The sequence below is a fragment of the Hyperoodon ampullatus genome (genome assembly GCF_949752795.1).
Source record: "Hyperoodon ampullatus genome assembly, chromosome: 1".
NCBI lineage: Eukaryota > Metazoa > Chordata > Mammalia > Artiodactyla > Ziphiidae > Hyperoodon > Hyperoodon ampullatus.
In genome coordinates this window covers 218123383-218142774 of record NC_136914.1, presented here as the reverse complement: position 1 = coordinate 218142774, position 19392 = coordinate 218123383, and the positions used below count along the sequence as shown (strand labels likewise).

The 19392-nt window shown below is 39.4% G+C and overlaps 1 protein-coding gene across 5 annotated transcripts in view; it reads right to left on the bottom strand.

Moving 5' to 3' along the window:
* SEC23IP (SEC23 interacting protein) overlaps positions 1-19231 on the bottom strand; it is a gene marked incomplete at both ends in the record, with an annotated part of 36625 nt that extends 17394 nt beyond the window's left edge. For 3 of the 5 annotated variants that reach the window (XM_079717889.1, XM_079717890.1, XM_079717891.1), the window contains 7 exons: positions 173-262; positions 1239-1359; positions 5230-5319; positions 9694-9887; positions 10690-10912; positions 13505-14037; positions 19054-19216. In XM_079717889.1, the coding sequence (XP_079574015.1) occupies positions 173-262; positions 1239-1359; positions 5230-5319; positions 9694-9887; positions 10690-10912; positions 13505-14037; positions 19054-19216 (1414 nt within the window). Of the gene's footprint in view, positions 1-172; positions 263-1238; positions 1360-5229; positions 5320-9693; positions 9888-10689; positions 10962-13504; positions 14038-19053 lie in introns of all 5 variants that reach the window. The other 2 variants (XM_079717892.1, XM_079717888.1) reach the window with 2 other exon arrangements.
* Positions 19232-19392: the final 161 nt, after the last annotated feature.

Below are 19392 nucleotides of genomic sequence, written 5' to 3'. Positions count from 1 at the left end.
AAATGTCATAAGAGCAAATCAAGTACAAAGTAGTATTGCCCAATGATCATTTAAATCTCCTCTCACAGTCCCACAGCCAACAGTATACAGCTGGAAACCATCTTAAAAATGAAGGTTTAAAAGTTCTAGTAGTTCTCCAATCATTTCATGAAATAAAGTGATTAACGCTTACCACATTCAATAATGCTTCTAAAGCGCAAGTCACACACAGGTCCAATGCCATGCACTATGAACACCAAATGGTCAACCGGAGGCATTTCCCCTGCAAAAGAAAGAAAGAAAGACATTCATCCATGCATATATACATACATACATAGACACACACAAGCTGGGGACTGTTTAGGTTTTCTTAATTGAATAGCAATATTCAATCCCCCTTTTGTCATCATAAACTTGCCAAAATCAGATGAACGCAGTTCAAAGTCCACCTTGGCAAATAACAGTGAACTAGACCAAGGAGTGGAGCAAGCAGGCCATTTCTGATCCCAGAAGCTATGAGCCAATGACGATCATCAGTTTTGTACCTGTAGAGGCTCCATAACCTTGTAATTTCTTCAGAACTCCCCAGGGCACTAAGCCCCACATGGAGATTCAAATTCAATAAAACTTCAAAATCTTTTCCCAAAATCCTCCTCTTTGTTAGATTCATACATACTATACATGAACATTTCCAAGTTAAATCTACTATTTTACTCTGGTTATTTCATACAGATTCATAATATGAGTATATTTATTTCCAAATCCTGCTCACTGCCTGTTTTTATAAATAAAGTTTTATTGCAACACAGCTAGGCCCATTTGTTTGCATACAAATGCTTCCACACTACAATGGCAGAGTTGAGCAGAGATACAGCAGAGTCTGCATGGCTTGCAAAGCCTAAAATATTTACTACTTCGCCCTTTGCAGAAAAAATTCACCACTCCTGCACTAAAGTAATACAAATAGTTGAGGCATGACAAAACAAGCCCAAAAATATTGCCAAAAGCCTAGTTTCAACAAGCAAAGTGCTTCTTCACAATATATATTTTAGAATCTATATTACATGGTTTGTGCACCTTCACCAGAATTCTAAATTAAAGAACAAACAGATATAAAAGTAATAAAAAGGAAAGATCTGTGCCAACCTGGCTGATTTCTGCATGTTATGGCAGGTAATCCTAATAACTGTTTCCTTTTTTCATCTTTCTAAAATAGAGAAGTCTAAAAATGACCTTAGTCCTAAATAAACTGTACGAACCATCAGGAATTTCATCAAGGTTATCATCAACTCCACGCTTTACAACCCTGGGCCTTGTCTGTCCATCTTGTGTGGTCCCCCATTCATCTGGTACTGATGAGGGCTGGAACTGAACAATAACCTTCAAGATAGAAGAGAAGGATTATGACAGAGCTCACTACCAAATTCATTCCCACTATTAGCTAAATAATTTATCTCAATACATAATAAACTACTTCATAGTATAGTTTATAAATCAGATACTTGTACTGTTCCTCCAAAATCAATTTTGTAACAGTACTGCTAGTGTTCAGTAACCATTAAAACTAAGTAAATCAATACCATTATTTCCAATGCTTATGTTGGAAAATAATATAAATAAATCAGAGGTAGTATGCCTTGATTTAAAAATATAACAAACAGGGCTTCCCTGGTGGCGCAGTGGTTGAGAATCTGCCTGCCGATGCAGGGGACACGGGTTCGTGCCCCGGTCCGGGAAGATCCCACATGCCGCAGAGCGGCTGGGCCCGTGAGCCATGGCCGCTGAGCCTGCGCGTCCGGAGCCTGTGCTCCGCAATGGGAGAGACCACAACAGTGAGAGGCCCGCGTACCGCAAAAAAAAAAACCAAAAACACAAACATTCAGGTTTACACATAAGAAATAAAAGAAGTAGAGGAATCCTTGTTTTATAAATACGTATAAGGCAAAATCCTCTAAATAACAATGTGCAAATTCAATGTCCAAAACGGATTTACCTACCACGTTTCAGGAAGACATATACTATTCTGTTAAATCAACTGTATTAAATTTAGTCCAGTGTTATATGGAAAAATCTCAAATAAACAACCTAACCTACCATCTAAAGGAATCAGAAAAAGAAGAGCAAACAAAGCCCAAAGTCAGCACAAGGAAGGAATTAATAAAGATCAGAGAGCAAATAAATAAAATTGAGACCAAAAAAAAAAAAAAAAAAAAAAAAACAACAGGAAAGATCAATGAAACCAAGAGCTGGTTTTTGGATAAAAATTAACAATATTGATAAACCTTTGGCCAGGCTTACCAAGGAGAAAAGAGAGGACCCAAATAAACAAAATAAGAAATGAAAGAGGAGAAAAACCAACTGATACCACAGAGATACAAAAAAAATCATAAGAGAATACTATGAACAGTTATATGCCAACAAATTGGACATATTAGAAGAAACAAATTTCTAGAACCGTACAACCTGCCAAGACTGAATCAAGAAGAAACAGACAATTTGAACAGACCAATCACTAGTAGTGAAATTGAATTTCTAATAAAAAGAACTCCCAGCAAACTAAAATCCAGGACCAGACAGCTTCACATGGGAATTCTATCAAACATATAAAGAAGAGCTGAGAAGCTGATACCTATCCTTCTCAAACTATTCCAAAAATTGAAGAGGAGGGAACACTTCCAAATTCATTCTATGAGGCCATCATTACCCTGATACCAAAACCAAACACACTACAAAAAAAGAAAATTACAGGCCAATATCTTTAATGAATATATATGCAAAAACTGCCAACAAAATATTAGCAAGCCAAATCCAACAATATATAAAAAGGATCATACACCATGATCAAGTGGGATTTATTCCAAAGATGCAAGGATGGTTCAACATTTGCAAATCAATTAATGTGATACACACATTAACAAAAGGAAGGATTAAAAATCACGATTATCTCAACAGATTCAGAAAAGCATTTGACAAAATTCAACATCTATTCATGGTAAAAAAAAAAAAACCTCTCATCAAAGTTGGTACAGAGGGAACATATCTCAACATAGTAAAGGCCATTTATGAAAAAACCCACAGCTAACAGCACACTCAGTGATGAAAAGCTGATCATATTTCCTCCAAATTCAGAAACAAGACAAGGATGCCCACTCCTGCCACCTCTATTTAACATAGTATTGGAAGTCCTAGCCACAGCAGTCAGAGAAAAAGAAATAAAAGGTATCCAAACTGGAAGGGAAGAAGTAAAACTGTCACTATTTGCAGATGACATGACACTATATATAGAAAACCTTAAAGTCTCCACCAAAAAACTGTTAGAACTGATAAATGAATTCAGTAAAGTTGCAGGGTACAAGATTAATATACAGTAATCTGTTGCTTTTCTATACACTAATAATGAACTATCAGAAAGAGAAAGCAAAAAAAGACAATCCTGCTTAAAATCTCATCATGAAGAATAAAATACCTAGGGGGAATTCCCTGGTGGTCCAGTGGTTAGGATTCTGGGCTTGCACTGCTGGGGGCCCAGGTTCGATCCCTGGTTGGGGAACTAAGATCCCACAAGCTGTGCAACATGGCCAAAAAAAAAAAAAAAAAAAGAATAAAATACCTGCGAATAAACCCCAATGTTCATAGCACCACAGTTTACAGCAGCCAAGATATGGAAGCAACCCAAGTGTCCATCAACAGACAAACGGATAAAGAAGATGTGGTACACATACATACATTCATACACACACACGATGGAATATTACTCAGCCATAAAAAAGAATGAAATTCTGCAATCTGCAGCAACCTGGATGGACCTAGAAAAAGTGTGTAGTGAAATAAGTCAGAGAAAGGCAAATACTGTATTTCACTTTATTTGTGGAATCTAAAAAATAAAACGAATGTATCAATAGATAGCAAAACAGAAACAGACTCACAGATTAAAAAAAAAAAAAAAAAGTAGTGGTTCCAGTAGGGACAGGGAACGGGGTAGGGCAAGATAGGGGTATGGAATTAAGAGACACAAACTACTGCATATAAAATAGGTTAGCAACAAGGATATATTGTACAGCACAGGGAATTATAGCCATTATTTTGTAATAACTTTTAATGGAGTATAATCTGTAAAACTACTGAATCACAATGCTGCACACGTGAAACAAATATAATATTGTAAATCAACTATACTTCAATTAAAAAAATAAATTAATAGTTTAACATTAACCTTCCACCCCCCCCAAAAAAAACGAATGCATGCAAGATGGTACGTAAAATTTTGTGTGCTTATATAAAAAACAAAAGTTAAAAAAAACAATTAAAAACAAAAGGATAAGTGTGGTTACCATTAAGAGGCGAAACTAGGGAAATGCAGAGGTAAGAGGCTTTTGTTTTTCATGATACCCTTTTATACTGTTTAAACTTTGATGGCATATGAATGTTTTTATTTTTACTTATTTTAACATCAGTAAGGACTATAGAGGTGGTTAGAATATAGGTTGTTTTTGTTTTTCTTTTACACTTTTCTGTAATAAATAGCCTATGTTCTGAGAAACTACCATATTACTAGCATTATGCTAGATGCTTTTGCATAAATTACCTCACTTCATCAAAAATATGACCTTGGGAGGTAAATCTTATTTATTGCACGTGAGGAACCTGGAGCTTAGAGAGATTAAGAATGGTAAATGGAAGACTCTAAACACCACACCCAATATCTTTAAAAAAAACAAGAAAGGTTTCCAGAGATGATACAAATAAAGAGGAAGAACTTATTTTTACTTTAAAGGTTGAAACAAACCATCATCAAGGGCAAGGTAGGCAAACTATTGCCTGCAGGTCAAACCTGGCCCACCACTTGTTTTTATAAACAACATTTTATTGAAAATAGCCAGGCCCATTGGCTTACATACTGCCTGTGGCTGCTTTCAGAGACTACATGGCCTACAAACCCTTCAATATTTACTCTCTGGCCCTTCACAGAAAAGTGTGCTGAGCCTGGATCAAGTACAAAAATTTATCAAGCTTAACTTCAATGATGCATACTAAGCTTCAGCTAATGTGTTACCATAAACAGAAACTTCAGGAGACAAATTTAAATTTTTTAGTTTCTATCATCGATATGAACTGTAGTAAACTTAAAAGCAATGCACTTGTTATAAATATATCCCTACTGCAGAATAAAAATGAACATTTATCAAACATTCAGTAAAATAATTATTTTTAAAAACCCAAACACTTTAATATCTTAAACAACATCACTACCTTTGGATTGTGCATAACAATTGTCTCCCCACTCGGAAACTCTAATCTGCGGTGCCACTGATTCGTGGTTACAGCTTTTTTATATTCAGCCTACAAGGGAAACAACATACAATCCAATAAGACAAATCTATTAAGAAAAAGTGTGGAAGAAAATTATAACTATAATAGTAATAAAAATAATAGTAATAGCAGCTCTCCTATACTAACTGCCTACCATACTTATTATCATTTTACATACAGTATCTCACTTAACTGCTCTCAATCAGCCCTAAATAATATTATCCCCATTACATAGAGGCGAAAACCAAGGTTTAAACAGTCTATTAATTTCCTAGGGCTGCCATAACAAAGTACCACAAACTGAGTGGCTTATAAAAACAGAAACTTATTGCCTCACAGCTCTAGAGGCTAGAAGTCTGAAATCAAGGTGTCATGTCAGCAGGGCCACATTCCCTCTGAAGCTCATAGGGAACTCCTTCCTCGCCTCTTCCTAGCTCCTGGTGGTCTGTCAGCAATCTGTAGTATTCCTTGGCTTACAGATGCATCACTCCAATCCTCTACTTTCACATGGCCTTCTTCCTCTATGTTTGTCTTAACATGACTGTCTTCTTATAAGGACACCAATCCTATTGAATTAGGGGCCCACCCTACTCCAGTATGATCTCATCTTAACTAATTATATCTGCAACAACCCTGTTTCCAAATAAAGTCACATTCTGAAGTACTAGAAGTTAAGACCTCAACCTTTCTTTTTTTTTTTTTGGTGGGTGGGGGAGGCAGACACAATTCTAATGCTAGCAGGCATCTTTAGTTCACAGTTGCACAAGACCACACAGTGATCACAAAGGTAAGGAGCAAAAGCAGAACTGTGGTTCACTCCCACCCACGACCTTCTGACTCCAAAGACTTGACTGTCCCGCCACTTTCTTACTCTCCCTCCAGAGACACTATTCTGCTCTCTATAAAACAGAAGTCTGGGGGTCTCTTGGAGAGAGATTCAAGACCAGGTAAGGGGGAACCTCTGGTACACCCACTATCCAAAGTCTTTTTTTCAATGAGTAACAGTGGGACTTCCTTGGTGGCGCAGTGGTGAAGACTCTGCGTCCTTAATGTGGGGGGCCCGGGTTCAATCCCTGGTCAGGGAACTAGATCCCACATGCATGCCACAACTAAGGAGCCGGTGCAACCAAATAAATAAATATTTTTTAAAATGAGTAACAGTGATTATTTGACAATCATGTCAAAATAGAAGTGTTTCTTTTTGTCTCCTGGGCAGTCATTCAGTAACAATTCCTCTCCATCAGCTTCTATCCAGCTGACCCTCTTCCTCACTACTTTAAAAAAATTTTTTAATATATTTGTTTACATTTTTTTAAAAGATCACAAACAAAAATGTTTAAAGATTCACCACCTTAAGAATTATTTTCATTTCTTTGTATTCCCTTTCAATCCACAGCTTTATAATAAATCTTGTCTGGTAGAGTATGTTTCCACTTATCATTCTTCAAAATGGTCTTGATTATTCTTGGTACTTTGATCTTCCGTATAAAATTTAGGAGCAGTCTGCAAATTTTACTTAAAAAACCCTGATGTGACTTTGATTGGGATTACATACAATTTATAAAATAATTTGGGAAGAACTGACATCTTTATTACGTTGAGACTGTGCATCCATGAATGTAATATTTTGGTCTATTTCTTGGACGTCAACTTTTACATCCTTCAATTCTGCTTCATAGTTTATTCTCCATGGAGTTCATATATACCTTTTGTTGGACGATTTTTCTACTTAGCCTGTAGTTTTGTTAGTGTTATAGTCTTCTTTTATTATTATGGTTTCTAATTGGTTATTTCTATTGTGTAGGAATGTTATTAATTTTTTTTTTTTTTTTTTTTTTTGCGGTATGTGGGCCTCTCACTGTTGTGGTCTCTCCCCTTGCGGAGCACAGGCTCCGGACGCGCAGGCTCAGCCCCCATGGCTCACGGGCCTAGCCGCTCCGCGGCATGTGGGATCTTCCCGGACCGGGGCACGAACCCGTGTCCCCTGCATCAGCAGGCGGACTCTCAACCACTGCGCCACCAGGGAAACCTTGTTATTAATTTTTGTATGCTGATTTTATATCCACAGACTTGCTGAACTCTTACACTGGTACTAACGGAATTTCTAGAGGTTCTCCGGGTTTTCTATGCAGACGTTGGTGTAATTATCAAATTAAGGTGTTTTTTGTTTCCAACTCTTCTTCTATTGATTTGTTTTAGTGCTCTGATCGGATAGGCTCATCTACAACACCAGCAATATGGATCACTTGATTCTCATTTTCTCACTGGCTTTGTCACTTCCTAACTTCCTCTGCCTCTTCCCTGATCTGGCTTGAGTTTCCTGGGTAGAGGCTGAACAGGAACTAAGGTCTCCTGAAGTTAAGAACAGCTATGTGCTATTGAGACGGTCAATACATGAATTCCATCCTCGAAGCCTGTGTCACCCATTTATAATCAAATATAGTATACACTTTCAAATACTGCTTAGACTTGAAAATATATACTTTAGCTTCAAAATAATAGGACTAAACATTCAACCTGGGGATTTTACACCTTCAGTAGGGTCTTGTCAAGGGTACCAAAAATTACAGTACACGTTTGTTTGTGTATTTATTTAGGTCTAAAATTAAGCCAAAGGTATCAGCATTCCTTTACATATTTTATTCCTTATTCAAATGATTAAAATTGTTTTAGGAGACTGGTGCCTCCTGATATTTGGTATTTCCAGGAACAAAATTAATTTTATGCCTTCTTTTCAGTCTTTGCCCTTCTTACCTGGGTTCTGACTTGGCTCTAAATCAGTGTTTTTCAAACTGTGGGTCATGACCAGTAACAAACTGTAAAATTAGTATTTTCAATGACATAGAAAATATCTAACTGAATGACACCTAGTGAGGTAAGTGTTGTTCCATGAACCTTTGTTTCTAATGGTGCGTTAGAGCTCACTCATACCAGCTCACAAGAGCTGATCACACATACCGCTTCCCAACTCTGTGTCTAGTTACATCATGTTGCTAGCTTACTATTGGCCATGGTGGGAGTATTTACACCATGGAAATCAGCAAACACTATAAATCAGGGGCTTTTTTCCCTGGAGAGCCAGTTTACCAAACACCACTGCCTCTGATAAACAAACACACATACTCATATGTGTGTGTGTGTGTGTGTGTGTGTATAAAATGTGTGTACTAAATCTCAATCTAAAATGTATTCTTACTATGTGTTGAAATGAAAAACATTTGAAGCCTCTGTTCTCAACAAGCTTCTTTTCCAATTTACTTAACCCCAACTAACATCTGTCTTAACTTCAGGCCAATATTCACCTTTTTGTACTGATTTGGTTATAGAACAGTATTTCATAGTCACTATTATAGAGATTAATATTTCTAGGGCAGGCACAATTGATAATGACTATGACTAAGGATTACATTTACGAATTTTCTTTTGAAAAAGCAAAATACTCCACAAAAAATCTGTACTATAATAGCTATAAGAAAAACACGAAAAAAAAAAAAGAAAAACACGTATATGAATAAAGAACAGTTTAAAAAAATATTTTTTAAATGTAACATTTTATTTAAAAGGATGACAAGATTGTGATTTAATTTTTTTCTTATTTCTATTAATTATATTATTATGTTCTTCAAGGACAAAAAAATTTAGTAATTAATAGTCAGTTGCTAAACTTGACTGTCAGCTCCTAAACAGAACATAAAGCCCAGTCCTTGCTTGAAGCTTTCAAAATATGAATCTAGGGAAGATTAACATTTTGGAGGTCCCTTTTAATGTCAATATTAGTATTGTTTTAATGTTTAACATTAGTGTTGGTTACATAAGTTTTAGTTAATACATTAAAAAATAGTAACTAAAATGTTCCATACTCCATTTCCCATGTATGCAGATGAATTCATTTTAACTTATTTCAAATATTTAATTACTCAATTATTAAGCAGAATTATAACAAGAAATTAACACAATTATGTAAAACAACATTAACCACCAATTTTAAGATGGCTAAAAAGTCTCACCATATTTGTTCCTATTCTTATATTTGTTTTCATAAACCAGAGGTGAATTTCAAGCCTTTTACTGAATATTAACTTGAAAAGCATCCATCTGCTTGGCATGTGTTGTCAGCAGTGTATCATAGCAGCCTAAGCGCTTCTGAAGATTTGATATAAGTACCTTATTATATTAGATCTGTGATGTTCCCCTGAAAAACATTCTATCTTTAGACATGAGGCCACAATTAGCACCTCATAAAAGATGACACCAATTAAAAGGCAATCTTCTTTGCGCACAGGATCAAGATAGGCTGTCTTGTAAATAAAGTCTATTCCACTGTGAGTGGTGTTACATGAGGCTCCAACGTATACAGAGTCTATGTGTTTTAAAGAAAAGCATAAAGGAATAAAGCCCACGTACCTCCAGTTTTTCACTGAACTCCTCTGTATAGGGAATAAATCTGCTGTCTGTGTCCCCTTTGTAAAACCAAGTACAGCGTCTCACTTCAGCTGGCTCCTCTTCCCAGTACACGGCTTTCCTCATCCGGTCATAGAGGTAAACGTCGTAGCGCCCTCCATCCGTGCCTAGAACCACACTCTCAGGGTCTGGCTGGACTGGAGCACAAAGACCACATTTTAACTCGACAGTTACAAGGTACATTTAAAAGTAATAAATAATGAATATGGTGACTCGTCTATCCTTAAAGACAAAGAACTAAGCTCATTTTTTTAAAAAAACAGAAGTTTAAGATTAATCTGTGCTGCTCAAAATGATGATTCTTTTAAGTGGAGAAGAAATAACAAGGGTAAAATATAAAAGCATGATCATGAAATAATTCAAATAATTGGTAGGTTTTTTTTGTTTTTTTTTTTAATCAAAGCAGCAATGCTCCATGAAGCATACTTCTAAAGAATAGGTGATTTTTAAGTCCCAAGATGAAATATCATCAGGATAAACAATGAAAACTTATTTCTATAGCGAAGACTTCTCAGAGTCTTAACACACTCTTGTGCACTATCTCAAGAGATGGATGTAGTTACAGCACTTCCAAAACTCATCTGACCATGGAACACTTTTTTCACAGCATCTTCAGGAACACGAATTCCATAGAAAATGCTTTATAAATGCCCTATAGCTACAAACAAATAAGGGAAATAAGAAAACTGACACCTCGGTTATATGAACGACTCTATTTCTTGGATTTAAACAAAAAAAGAAAATTACTAAAACATTTCTTCAAATACCTTGCTCAAGTAACTCAGAACTTATATTAATATTATCATCTTAAGGTACAGAGGCTGGCAGGCTCTACAAGGATTAAAAAATTTGACATTCATAAAAAGTAGGCCATGGATAAATACTCTTCATTCCTCTCTTCCTAAAATCAGATACAAATGATGCAGGATCTGTGCTTACCTGAGTTATAGATTTCTTCAAGATTCAAAGAGTCAAACACACTGAAAGGCATCCATAGTTGTCTGTATTCTATCTCCTTGCAGTAAAACCAGTGGGGTTGGACAGGTTCATATTGGTTTTGAAGTAGAAAAAGAGATGACGCTTGCACAGAGGGACCCGCAGGTCTAGCAGGTGCCTGCTGCTGGGTTGGAGGGGACAGCCCTGGCTGCACTGAAGGAGGAATCTGGGGGGGACAAAAGTTAGGACCATCACGTCTGTCCAAAGGAACAATTCTGTATATGTTTCAGACCCAAACTAACATAGTAATGATTATCCTAAATATTTCTCTAGACAACTATTTAATAACCAGGCTCCAAAGCAAGTAAAATTTTTAAAAATCTAACAAACCCCAAAATCAGTTGCAAAGTGAACAGGACTTTCTCACACTGATGGCAAAGTAAACTAATACCTTTACAGAAATCAACCTGGCAGTATGTCTCTTGTGATTTATTGAATCTTTAAAATATGCATATTCCTTGGGAATTCTCTGTAGGTCCAGTGGTTAGGACTTGGCGCTTTCGCTGCTGTGGCCCAGGTTCAATCCCTGATCAGGGAACTAAGATCCCACAAGCCCCATGGCCAAAAATAAATAAATAAATATAAATAAAAATAAAATGTGCATATTCCTTGACCTAGACATTCCATTTCTAAGATATCCTAAAGATATAATTGTAAAAATGTACCCATAATATCAAAAAGTTATTTAAAATAGACAATCAGTGGATACAATCTAAATGTCTAATAGAAACCTGATTAAATAAATCATCTTTTACTCATATGCTGGAATTCTCTAGAACCATTAAAAATGTTTTAGAAAAAATCTTAATAACACCTAAAATATGTTCACAAAAAACATACATAATGCTTGCTTGCTTGTTCACAAAAAACATACATAATGCTTGTGTTGGGACTTCCCTGGGGGCGCAGTGGTTAGGCATCCACCTGCCAGTGCAGGGGATACGGGTTCGAGCCCTGGTCCGGGAAGATCCCACATGCCGTGGAGCAACTAAGCTCGTGCACCACAACTACTGAAGCCTGCGCACCTAGAGCCCGTGCTCTGAAATAAGAGAAGCCACCGCAATGAGAAGCGCATGCACCACGACGAAGAGTAGCCCCTGCTCAGGCGCAACTAGAGAAAGCTCACGCACAGCAACAAAGACCCAATGCAGCCAAAAATTAATTAATTAATTTAAAAAGAAAAAAAAAACCCAAAACACTATGCTTTTATCTAGAAAAAAGGTTAAGAAAGACATAAAACAAAATAAAAACAGGGTTTTCTAGTGGCAATTTTTATTCATTTGGCTATACGGCGTTTTTCAAATTTTCTGCACTTAAAATACTTTTTAAATCAGAATACAATTTTTTAAAAAAATTTTTATTAAAAATCATTTTAGGGCTTCCCTGGTGGTGCAGTGGTTGAGAGTCCGCCTGCCGATGCAGGGGACGTGGGTTCGTGCCCCGGTTGGGGAAGATCCCACATGCCGTGGAGCAGCTGGGCCCGTGAGCCATGGCCGCTGAGCCTGCGTGTCCGGAGCCTGTGCTCCGCAACGGGAGAGGCCCCAACAGTGAGAGGCCCGCATACCGCAAAAAAAAAAATCATTTTAGAATATTCTATCAATGCAAATTTACTGAGGTTGATAACTGTACTGTGGTTATGTAAAAGAATATCCTTATTCTCAGGAAATACACACTGAAGTATCTAGGAGTAAAGAATCATAATGTATTTAACTGATCTTCAAATGTTTCCCCCCAAAATTGCATATATACAGAGTGAGAAAGGAAGGGAGGGAGGGGAGAAAGGATACTCCAACACATGTCAGTGTGCACGTTCACAAATGACAGAACAAATGTTCATGACAGGTAAATCTGGCTTAGGGTATTGGGGTGTTCTCTGTCCTATTTTTATTTTTGCAACCTTTTTTTATATTTAAAATTGTCATTTTAAAAATTCTTAATTAGGAATCTTTACAAAATTTCATCAGCAAACAAAGTATACTAACTTACATTACATGCTACAAATCTGGTTACTTTCCAATATGCTGAAATCCAACATTACCAAGAGTTTGTGTATTGGTAAGATTTAAATTAGATGGTAAAATGGAACCCATTCTCTATCCCCAAGAGAGAAGTCAGGTTACACTCTGATTGCAATACTATTATCTCTGCCACACTGGGCTGGGTTCTTAATTCTTCCTTTCAGTCATTTCCCTTTTTTTTTTATTCAGTTCACTTCCCTTTGGAAGTCAGTTGAATAATTAGTGGGGAAAAAAGGCATAAAGGAATTTCATAAAATTTACCCAATGCAAAATTTACCCGAGACAGAGTTTGACTGTCTAGATCCAAACTCCATAAATGTAAATAAAATAAATTATTGGAGTAATCAATTTTAGTCCCACTAATTGAGTGTTTTGATTGAGTAGTATAATTAAAAAATGAGAAGCTGGCAGTCTGTTAATAATTGCTCCGACTCTCACATGTCCCTAGATGACATTTGTTATTGGTATCTTACATTAAATCTGGAAATATTGGCATATGCTTAACTCATTAAAATCAATTACTACTTCCATAAATAGATAATATAAACTAAAATATGAACCATTCAATGAGCTATCTTTAAAAGATTGTTTACTTGAAAGCATGTAGCTTACAAAAACATACCCTCTGAAAATAATGTCATGATATTATTAAAAGCACAGTGTTTTCAAAAACATAGGTTAAGATGAGAGAGATTAAAAATTACAGTGAATAATTAGGATATAAAAACACGTTTCCATACCGATGGCAAAGATCCTGGAGGCATCTGGTACATCTGAACAGGGGGTCCAGAGGGCGGGGGATGGGTAGGATGGGCCGGTGTTTGGCACTGCTGCAGCTGTGGTGGTGCAATATAAGGATTAGCCCTGCTGCTTACAGCTGTGTGGCGATATGGATTGTACCCTTGTTGGGGCGTTCCTTGGGGTGGGCTCCCAAAATCTGAAGGAGGGAGACTACTAGGCTGAGAAGGCAGATAAGTATTTATTCCCATTTGTGAAGCAGGTGGAGCACCATACTGAGCCTTCGAAATGGATGGTGAAAATGCGTTCGACATATCTTGGGATCCGGTTGTAAAAGGGAGAGCAGTTGGGGGCTTGGAGAATGCTGATTGTCCAGACGATGTTGCTGCAGTTGTTAACGGTGACTGTCCAATATTCCCAAAAGGATCACTACTGCTTGATACCTGAGAGAAGTAACTAAATGTCTGTGGGGTAGACGTGTGAGCAGAAGTCTGACCAAGGAAGCTGTCCTCCTCACCCACATCTGTGGAATCCTCTGAAAGGAAACAGAAGGGTACATGGTTTAAAGGTACGCCATCACTCTGTAGATAAGACTCTATACCCCAGATCTAGCAATTATACCTCTTATTTTGTTGTTCAAACTTACATTTCTGCAGTAAAGACAATAATGAAAAACTTCTTTTTCTTTGAAATAAATAACTAGAAAACATGAATAAGAAACAAGAGGGAAAAATACTAACTCATTCATAAGCTCACCTCCCAGAGACAATCACTGTTAAGATGGTTAATATTTTGATACATACCTTTCCACACTTTTAAAATAAATATAAATAGTTATATACTATTTATTTTGTAGACATGTATAAATTATGTAGACATATATGTATATAGGAGAAGGTTTAAAAAATGGAAACAAAATCTATACTCCTAGTTTTACATGTTATTTTGAATACTGGTTTTTCCTGGTAAGAAACAATTCAAATACTGTTCTGCTACCCAAACACACAAAACTTTATCTGTACAGTAAGGACAAGAAACTAAAGTACAGATATTAACTCTGTTGACAACAAGGGGTGTGTCAGGCTCTTACCTACAAAGCACTCATTATATAAGTGAACATGTGGTATTTGCATTCCTGAGGCAAAGTAGGTCAACCATTAATTGCCATCCCTAAAACCACACAGTATCACAACCAGATAGTCACTAGGGAATGCCAAATCACTGGAAAAGTCATTTTCTAACTAAGGGAAGTTCTCCTCACTTCCCTTTGCCCAACTTGATCTTCACTGTGGGTACTATTAGCACCAAACTATTTATCCTCTCTTCTGCTACCAAGTCGTAAAATAGTGATAAAAACATTTTCCTTCGACATGGCCTCAAAAGTCCAGTCTGGGCTTCCCTAGTGGTGCAGTGGTTAAGAATCCGTCTGCCAATGCAGGGGACATGGGTTCGAGCCCTGGTCCGGGAAGATCCCACAGGCCACGGAGCAACTAAGCCCATGCACCACAACTACTGAGCCTGCGCTCTAGAGCCCATGAGCCCCAACTACTGAAGCCTGCGCGCCTAGAGTCCGTGCTCCGCAACAAGAGAAGCCACCGCAATGACAAGCCCGTGCACTGCAACAAGTAGCCCGCACTCACCACAACTAGAGAAAGCCCGCGTGCAACAACAAAGACCTGACTCAGCCATACATACATACATACATACATACATAAATAAACAGAAATAAAAAAGCCCAGTCTACCTTTCCTCAGGAAACTTTTAGGAGGCCTTAGCTTCTAACATCATCTTCCTCTTCCTAATCTTTTCCTTCTCCCATCTCATTCCCTCTCATCTCCAATTCCCTCTTATCTCCCACTGCTGGAGGCATAGAGCAGATCAGAAGGGTGGACCGTCTCCCAGCACACAGGCACACTGGTCCCTGCCCTTGAGACCTGCCAAAGGGTGGCCTTTCAAGCTCCGAGCTCCTTCTTGACCTTTGCTGAATGAGGCCTTCAGCTCTTAGGCTACTCTCATTATATTTCACACACATCAATCTAACTGAGATACTCCACTATTCAAAATACTCCTCTGAGTTGTTTCTTTGTAACTAAAAATATCTTCCTGCACAAGGCCCCCTGTCTGCTTATATCCGTCTACTTTTCTGATACATTTCCGATTCCTACCCTCTCTTTTCAGTCACATGAACCTCACTTGGACTCAGATTTCTTAGTTGATGGCTTAACATCTAAAAGCAGAGGAAAAAACCTCTGTGGTATCTTTCATCCTTTAAGACAACGTGGGATCAACCTGATCCAAGAGACTTTTTTCTGATTAGCATTAATTACAAACAAAATACTGATCTCAACAAGCTGCCAGCCTCACCTCAAGGGCACTTTCTAATTACATGTAGACACATCTGGCATCAAGACCCATAACTTTAATGAGCACCTGTATACTTGTGACACTCCCAACTGTCTCAAACTGAGACTGATCTTATGTGTCCCAGAACCTATTTTCCAACTGCCTCCTCAATACTTTTTTGGCAGGTTCAGCCACATATACCTCAGACTTAGTAAGCCCGAATTCAATTTGTCATCTTAACTGTCCCCCTTCATGTCCCCCCTTTTACACATCTCACTAACCTCAACAGATGTCTGCCAACATCCATCCAGACACTCAGACCAGAAACCTCCTCTCTCAGACTGCTCCCTCCCCCCACACCCTTCATTTAATCATTCAGATCCTCATTAAAGAAATATGTACACAGTATCCATTATATGCCAGGTGGTGCTATGTCTTGGGGCTGAAACTGAACAAAGAGAAGGGGACTCTGCACTGCACAGCCTGGACCCCCGTGAGTCACTAAGTCCCAACAATTTGACAGTGTAGAAATCTCTCATATCTGTTCCCTGCTCTTCACACCCAGTGTGGCTGACCAGGGCTAGAGTGCCACCGGCTCCTGCCTGACTCGCAGTGGCTTCCAGATCGGCCGCTCTTGCTACGGTCAGCTTCACTCTGGTGCAATCTAAGGAAACTCCAGTCTTTCTGAAACACACCTCTAATCCCACCGTCTTGTTCAGAACCCTTCAAGGGCACCCCCCACACCCCACAGGGTAAACTACAAACTCCTCAGTGTGGTGTCTGAGGCCCTTCGTGATCTGGGCCCCGCTGACCACTTGAGGCACCCGCCGGCATTCACTCTAGTCACATGGAGGGGTGCAGGTGGTGGAGGGACGGGGCGAGACGGAAAAAGCGGGGGAGGGAGAGAGGATGTGAGCACCTACCACCAAATCAGCAGGTTCCTCTCACACCTCCAGACTCTCACATGTCTGTCTCCCCAGACTCCCTAATTTCTATGTATCCTTCAATATTCAGCTCAAGAACTGCCTCCTCTGTGAGGTCCTGAAGGCCCGAGGGATGTCCTCTCCCTGGTCAGCCAGCCTGACAGCCACAGCTCTCACAGCAGCCTATCAATCCCTCTTTCCAGCCATCATAAACCCGTATCACAATTACTTACACAGCTGGGTACACTGCGTCTGTATATACTGTGCAGTCGTTGAGGGCAATGCTATCTGCTCCTCTGGGTCTCCCGGACCTCGGGAACAGGGCCTGGCAAACAGAAGCTGCTCAATCCAGGTTTGTGGAATGAAATTGCTTCCTATGTGTCTCTTTCACTGACTTGATTAACTGTTGCTTCCAATGTGACAGGTTCTCCTTTTGTCTCTGGAAATGATCTGAATGGGTTTCTAATGATCAAATCTTTTTTAAAGGTAGAAAAATATTTGTTACAGGATTTTAGTTCTAAAAAGTATTAATTTTCTTATTAAAAAAATAAACCATCTCCAAGAAACAATGGTTTTCAAGACAGGTAAGTTATCCTGTACTTGGCAATGAAGATGTTTAGCATTTACTGACAGTAACAGACACAAACAAATTATATAGCAAGGAAGATGGGCATGAACCAAACATCTGTGAAGCAGAGGATGACACGAAAACCCCATGTACAGCCTTATTTATTCCTGCAACCTCCCAAAGCATTCTGCTCCAGCCATGCTAGTCCTCCACCAAAAATGGCAATGCTGAACCTTTCAGCCACACTATCAAAACAAGACATACATATTCCTGACTGCCACCCTTTCATTCATTCAACGAGTTTCTATTGAAAAATAGGTCTACAGCGTACCAGACACTGTTCTAGGCATAAGTTCCTGCTCTCATGGAGCTTACATGCTAGTGGGATAAGATAAACAAATATGGGACTTCCCTGGTGGCGCAGTGGTTAAGAATCCACTTGCCAATGCAGGGGACAAGGGTTCGACCCCTGGTCTGGGAAGATCTCACATGCCACGGAGCAACTAAGCCCGTGTGCCACAACTACTGAAGTCTGTGCGCCTAGAGCCCATGCTCCACAACAAGAGAAGCCACAACAATGAGAAGCCCGTGCACCACAACCAAGAGTAGCCCCCACTCACCATAACTAGAGAAAGCCCGTGCGCAGCAAGGAAGACCCAGTGCAGCCAAAAATAAAAAGTAAAATAAATTAAAAAAAATTTTAAAGATAAACAAATATTTGTACACATCAGGTGGTGATAAGTACCAAGAAGAAACATTACACAAGGGAAGGGGAACCATCATGTATTGTCCGATTTGCCCCTCTTCACTTCTCCATGAAACTTTCCTCAGTCTTCCAAACAAGAATAAATTATTCAACAGGAAGATATTCAACATTTACTGAGGATCTATGTGCTAGGCACTAAACAAGATCCTAGAAATAAAAAGGTAGATAAGTTATAGCTGCAAACTTCAAGAAGCCCACAGTCCAAATAGAGAGGCAGACATGTTTATTTCACAAACATTTATATAACACTATGTGCCAGGCACTATATTCAGTGCTTTACAAAAATCAGTTCACTTCTCATCACAGCCCATATGGAAAATGAAGAACAGAGAGGTAAAGTAACATGCCTGAGGTCACACAGCAAGTTATTGGCAGGGCTAGGGCTGGAATACAGTCTGTGCTCCTAAACACCAGCTCTGGGTTATGCCACGTATTCGTTAAAAAGCAATCTCCCTAGACAATAATAAAGATACGTACAAAGTGCTAAGGTGCTCACAGGAGTAGGGACTTGAGAACAAGCAAGGGCTCCTTAGAGAAAATGATGCACCGCCTTGAAAGATTACTGCGTTCTGTACCTCTACTTTGCAAATATTACGTGTCTATCCTAAGAGATATCCTACAGTATCCTAGGAGAGGAGAAGGCACTGTCTAATTTTTTTGCATTCCCTGCAAGCACCTGGCACACCAGGAGGTGTTCAACAAAAATCTGTGGAATGCCAGTTCAGGAGTGTCCAGCACTGGGAACAGTTCCTTCCACGAAGAGCTTGGCCCCTGCCCCCAACATCCCAAAGTCCTCAGGCCACTCAAACCTGGCCACTGATGGCCCTGGCAAGGTACCAGAGGGTCGGGTCCAGGCACAAGGAAAACCTCCCGTCCGACCCTCGCCACCGCCCGCCGCCCGCCCACCTCCCCGCACACACTTGCCCCACCGGATCCTCATCTCCTTACTACCTCCGGGCAAGAGCAGGGAGGCCGAGGCAGCGGCAGCCTGGGTGACTGGGATAAAGGGCACGTTGAAGCTGAACTCCGTGGCCGAGGAGGAGAAAAGTAAGTTAGTGCCCGACGAGGAGGTGGAAGCGGCGCCTCCGCCGCCGTTAGGCTTCCTCTCAGCCATGGCTGCGGCCCACCTTCCCTTACACGTCTACTGGGGTCCGGTGCGGAACCACCAGCCGGAAACCCGTCACGGTCGGGGCCAACACACTTCCGCACTTGCGCACAAGGGCCGGAACTCCGGACGGCTAGTCAGCCTCCCTCTGCCTTCTCCTACGAGGCCGCCAGGAATCAACATGG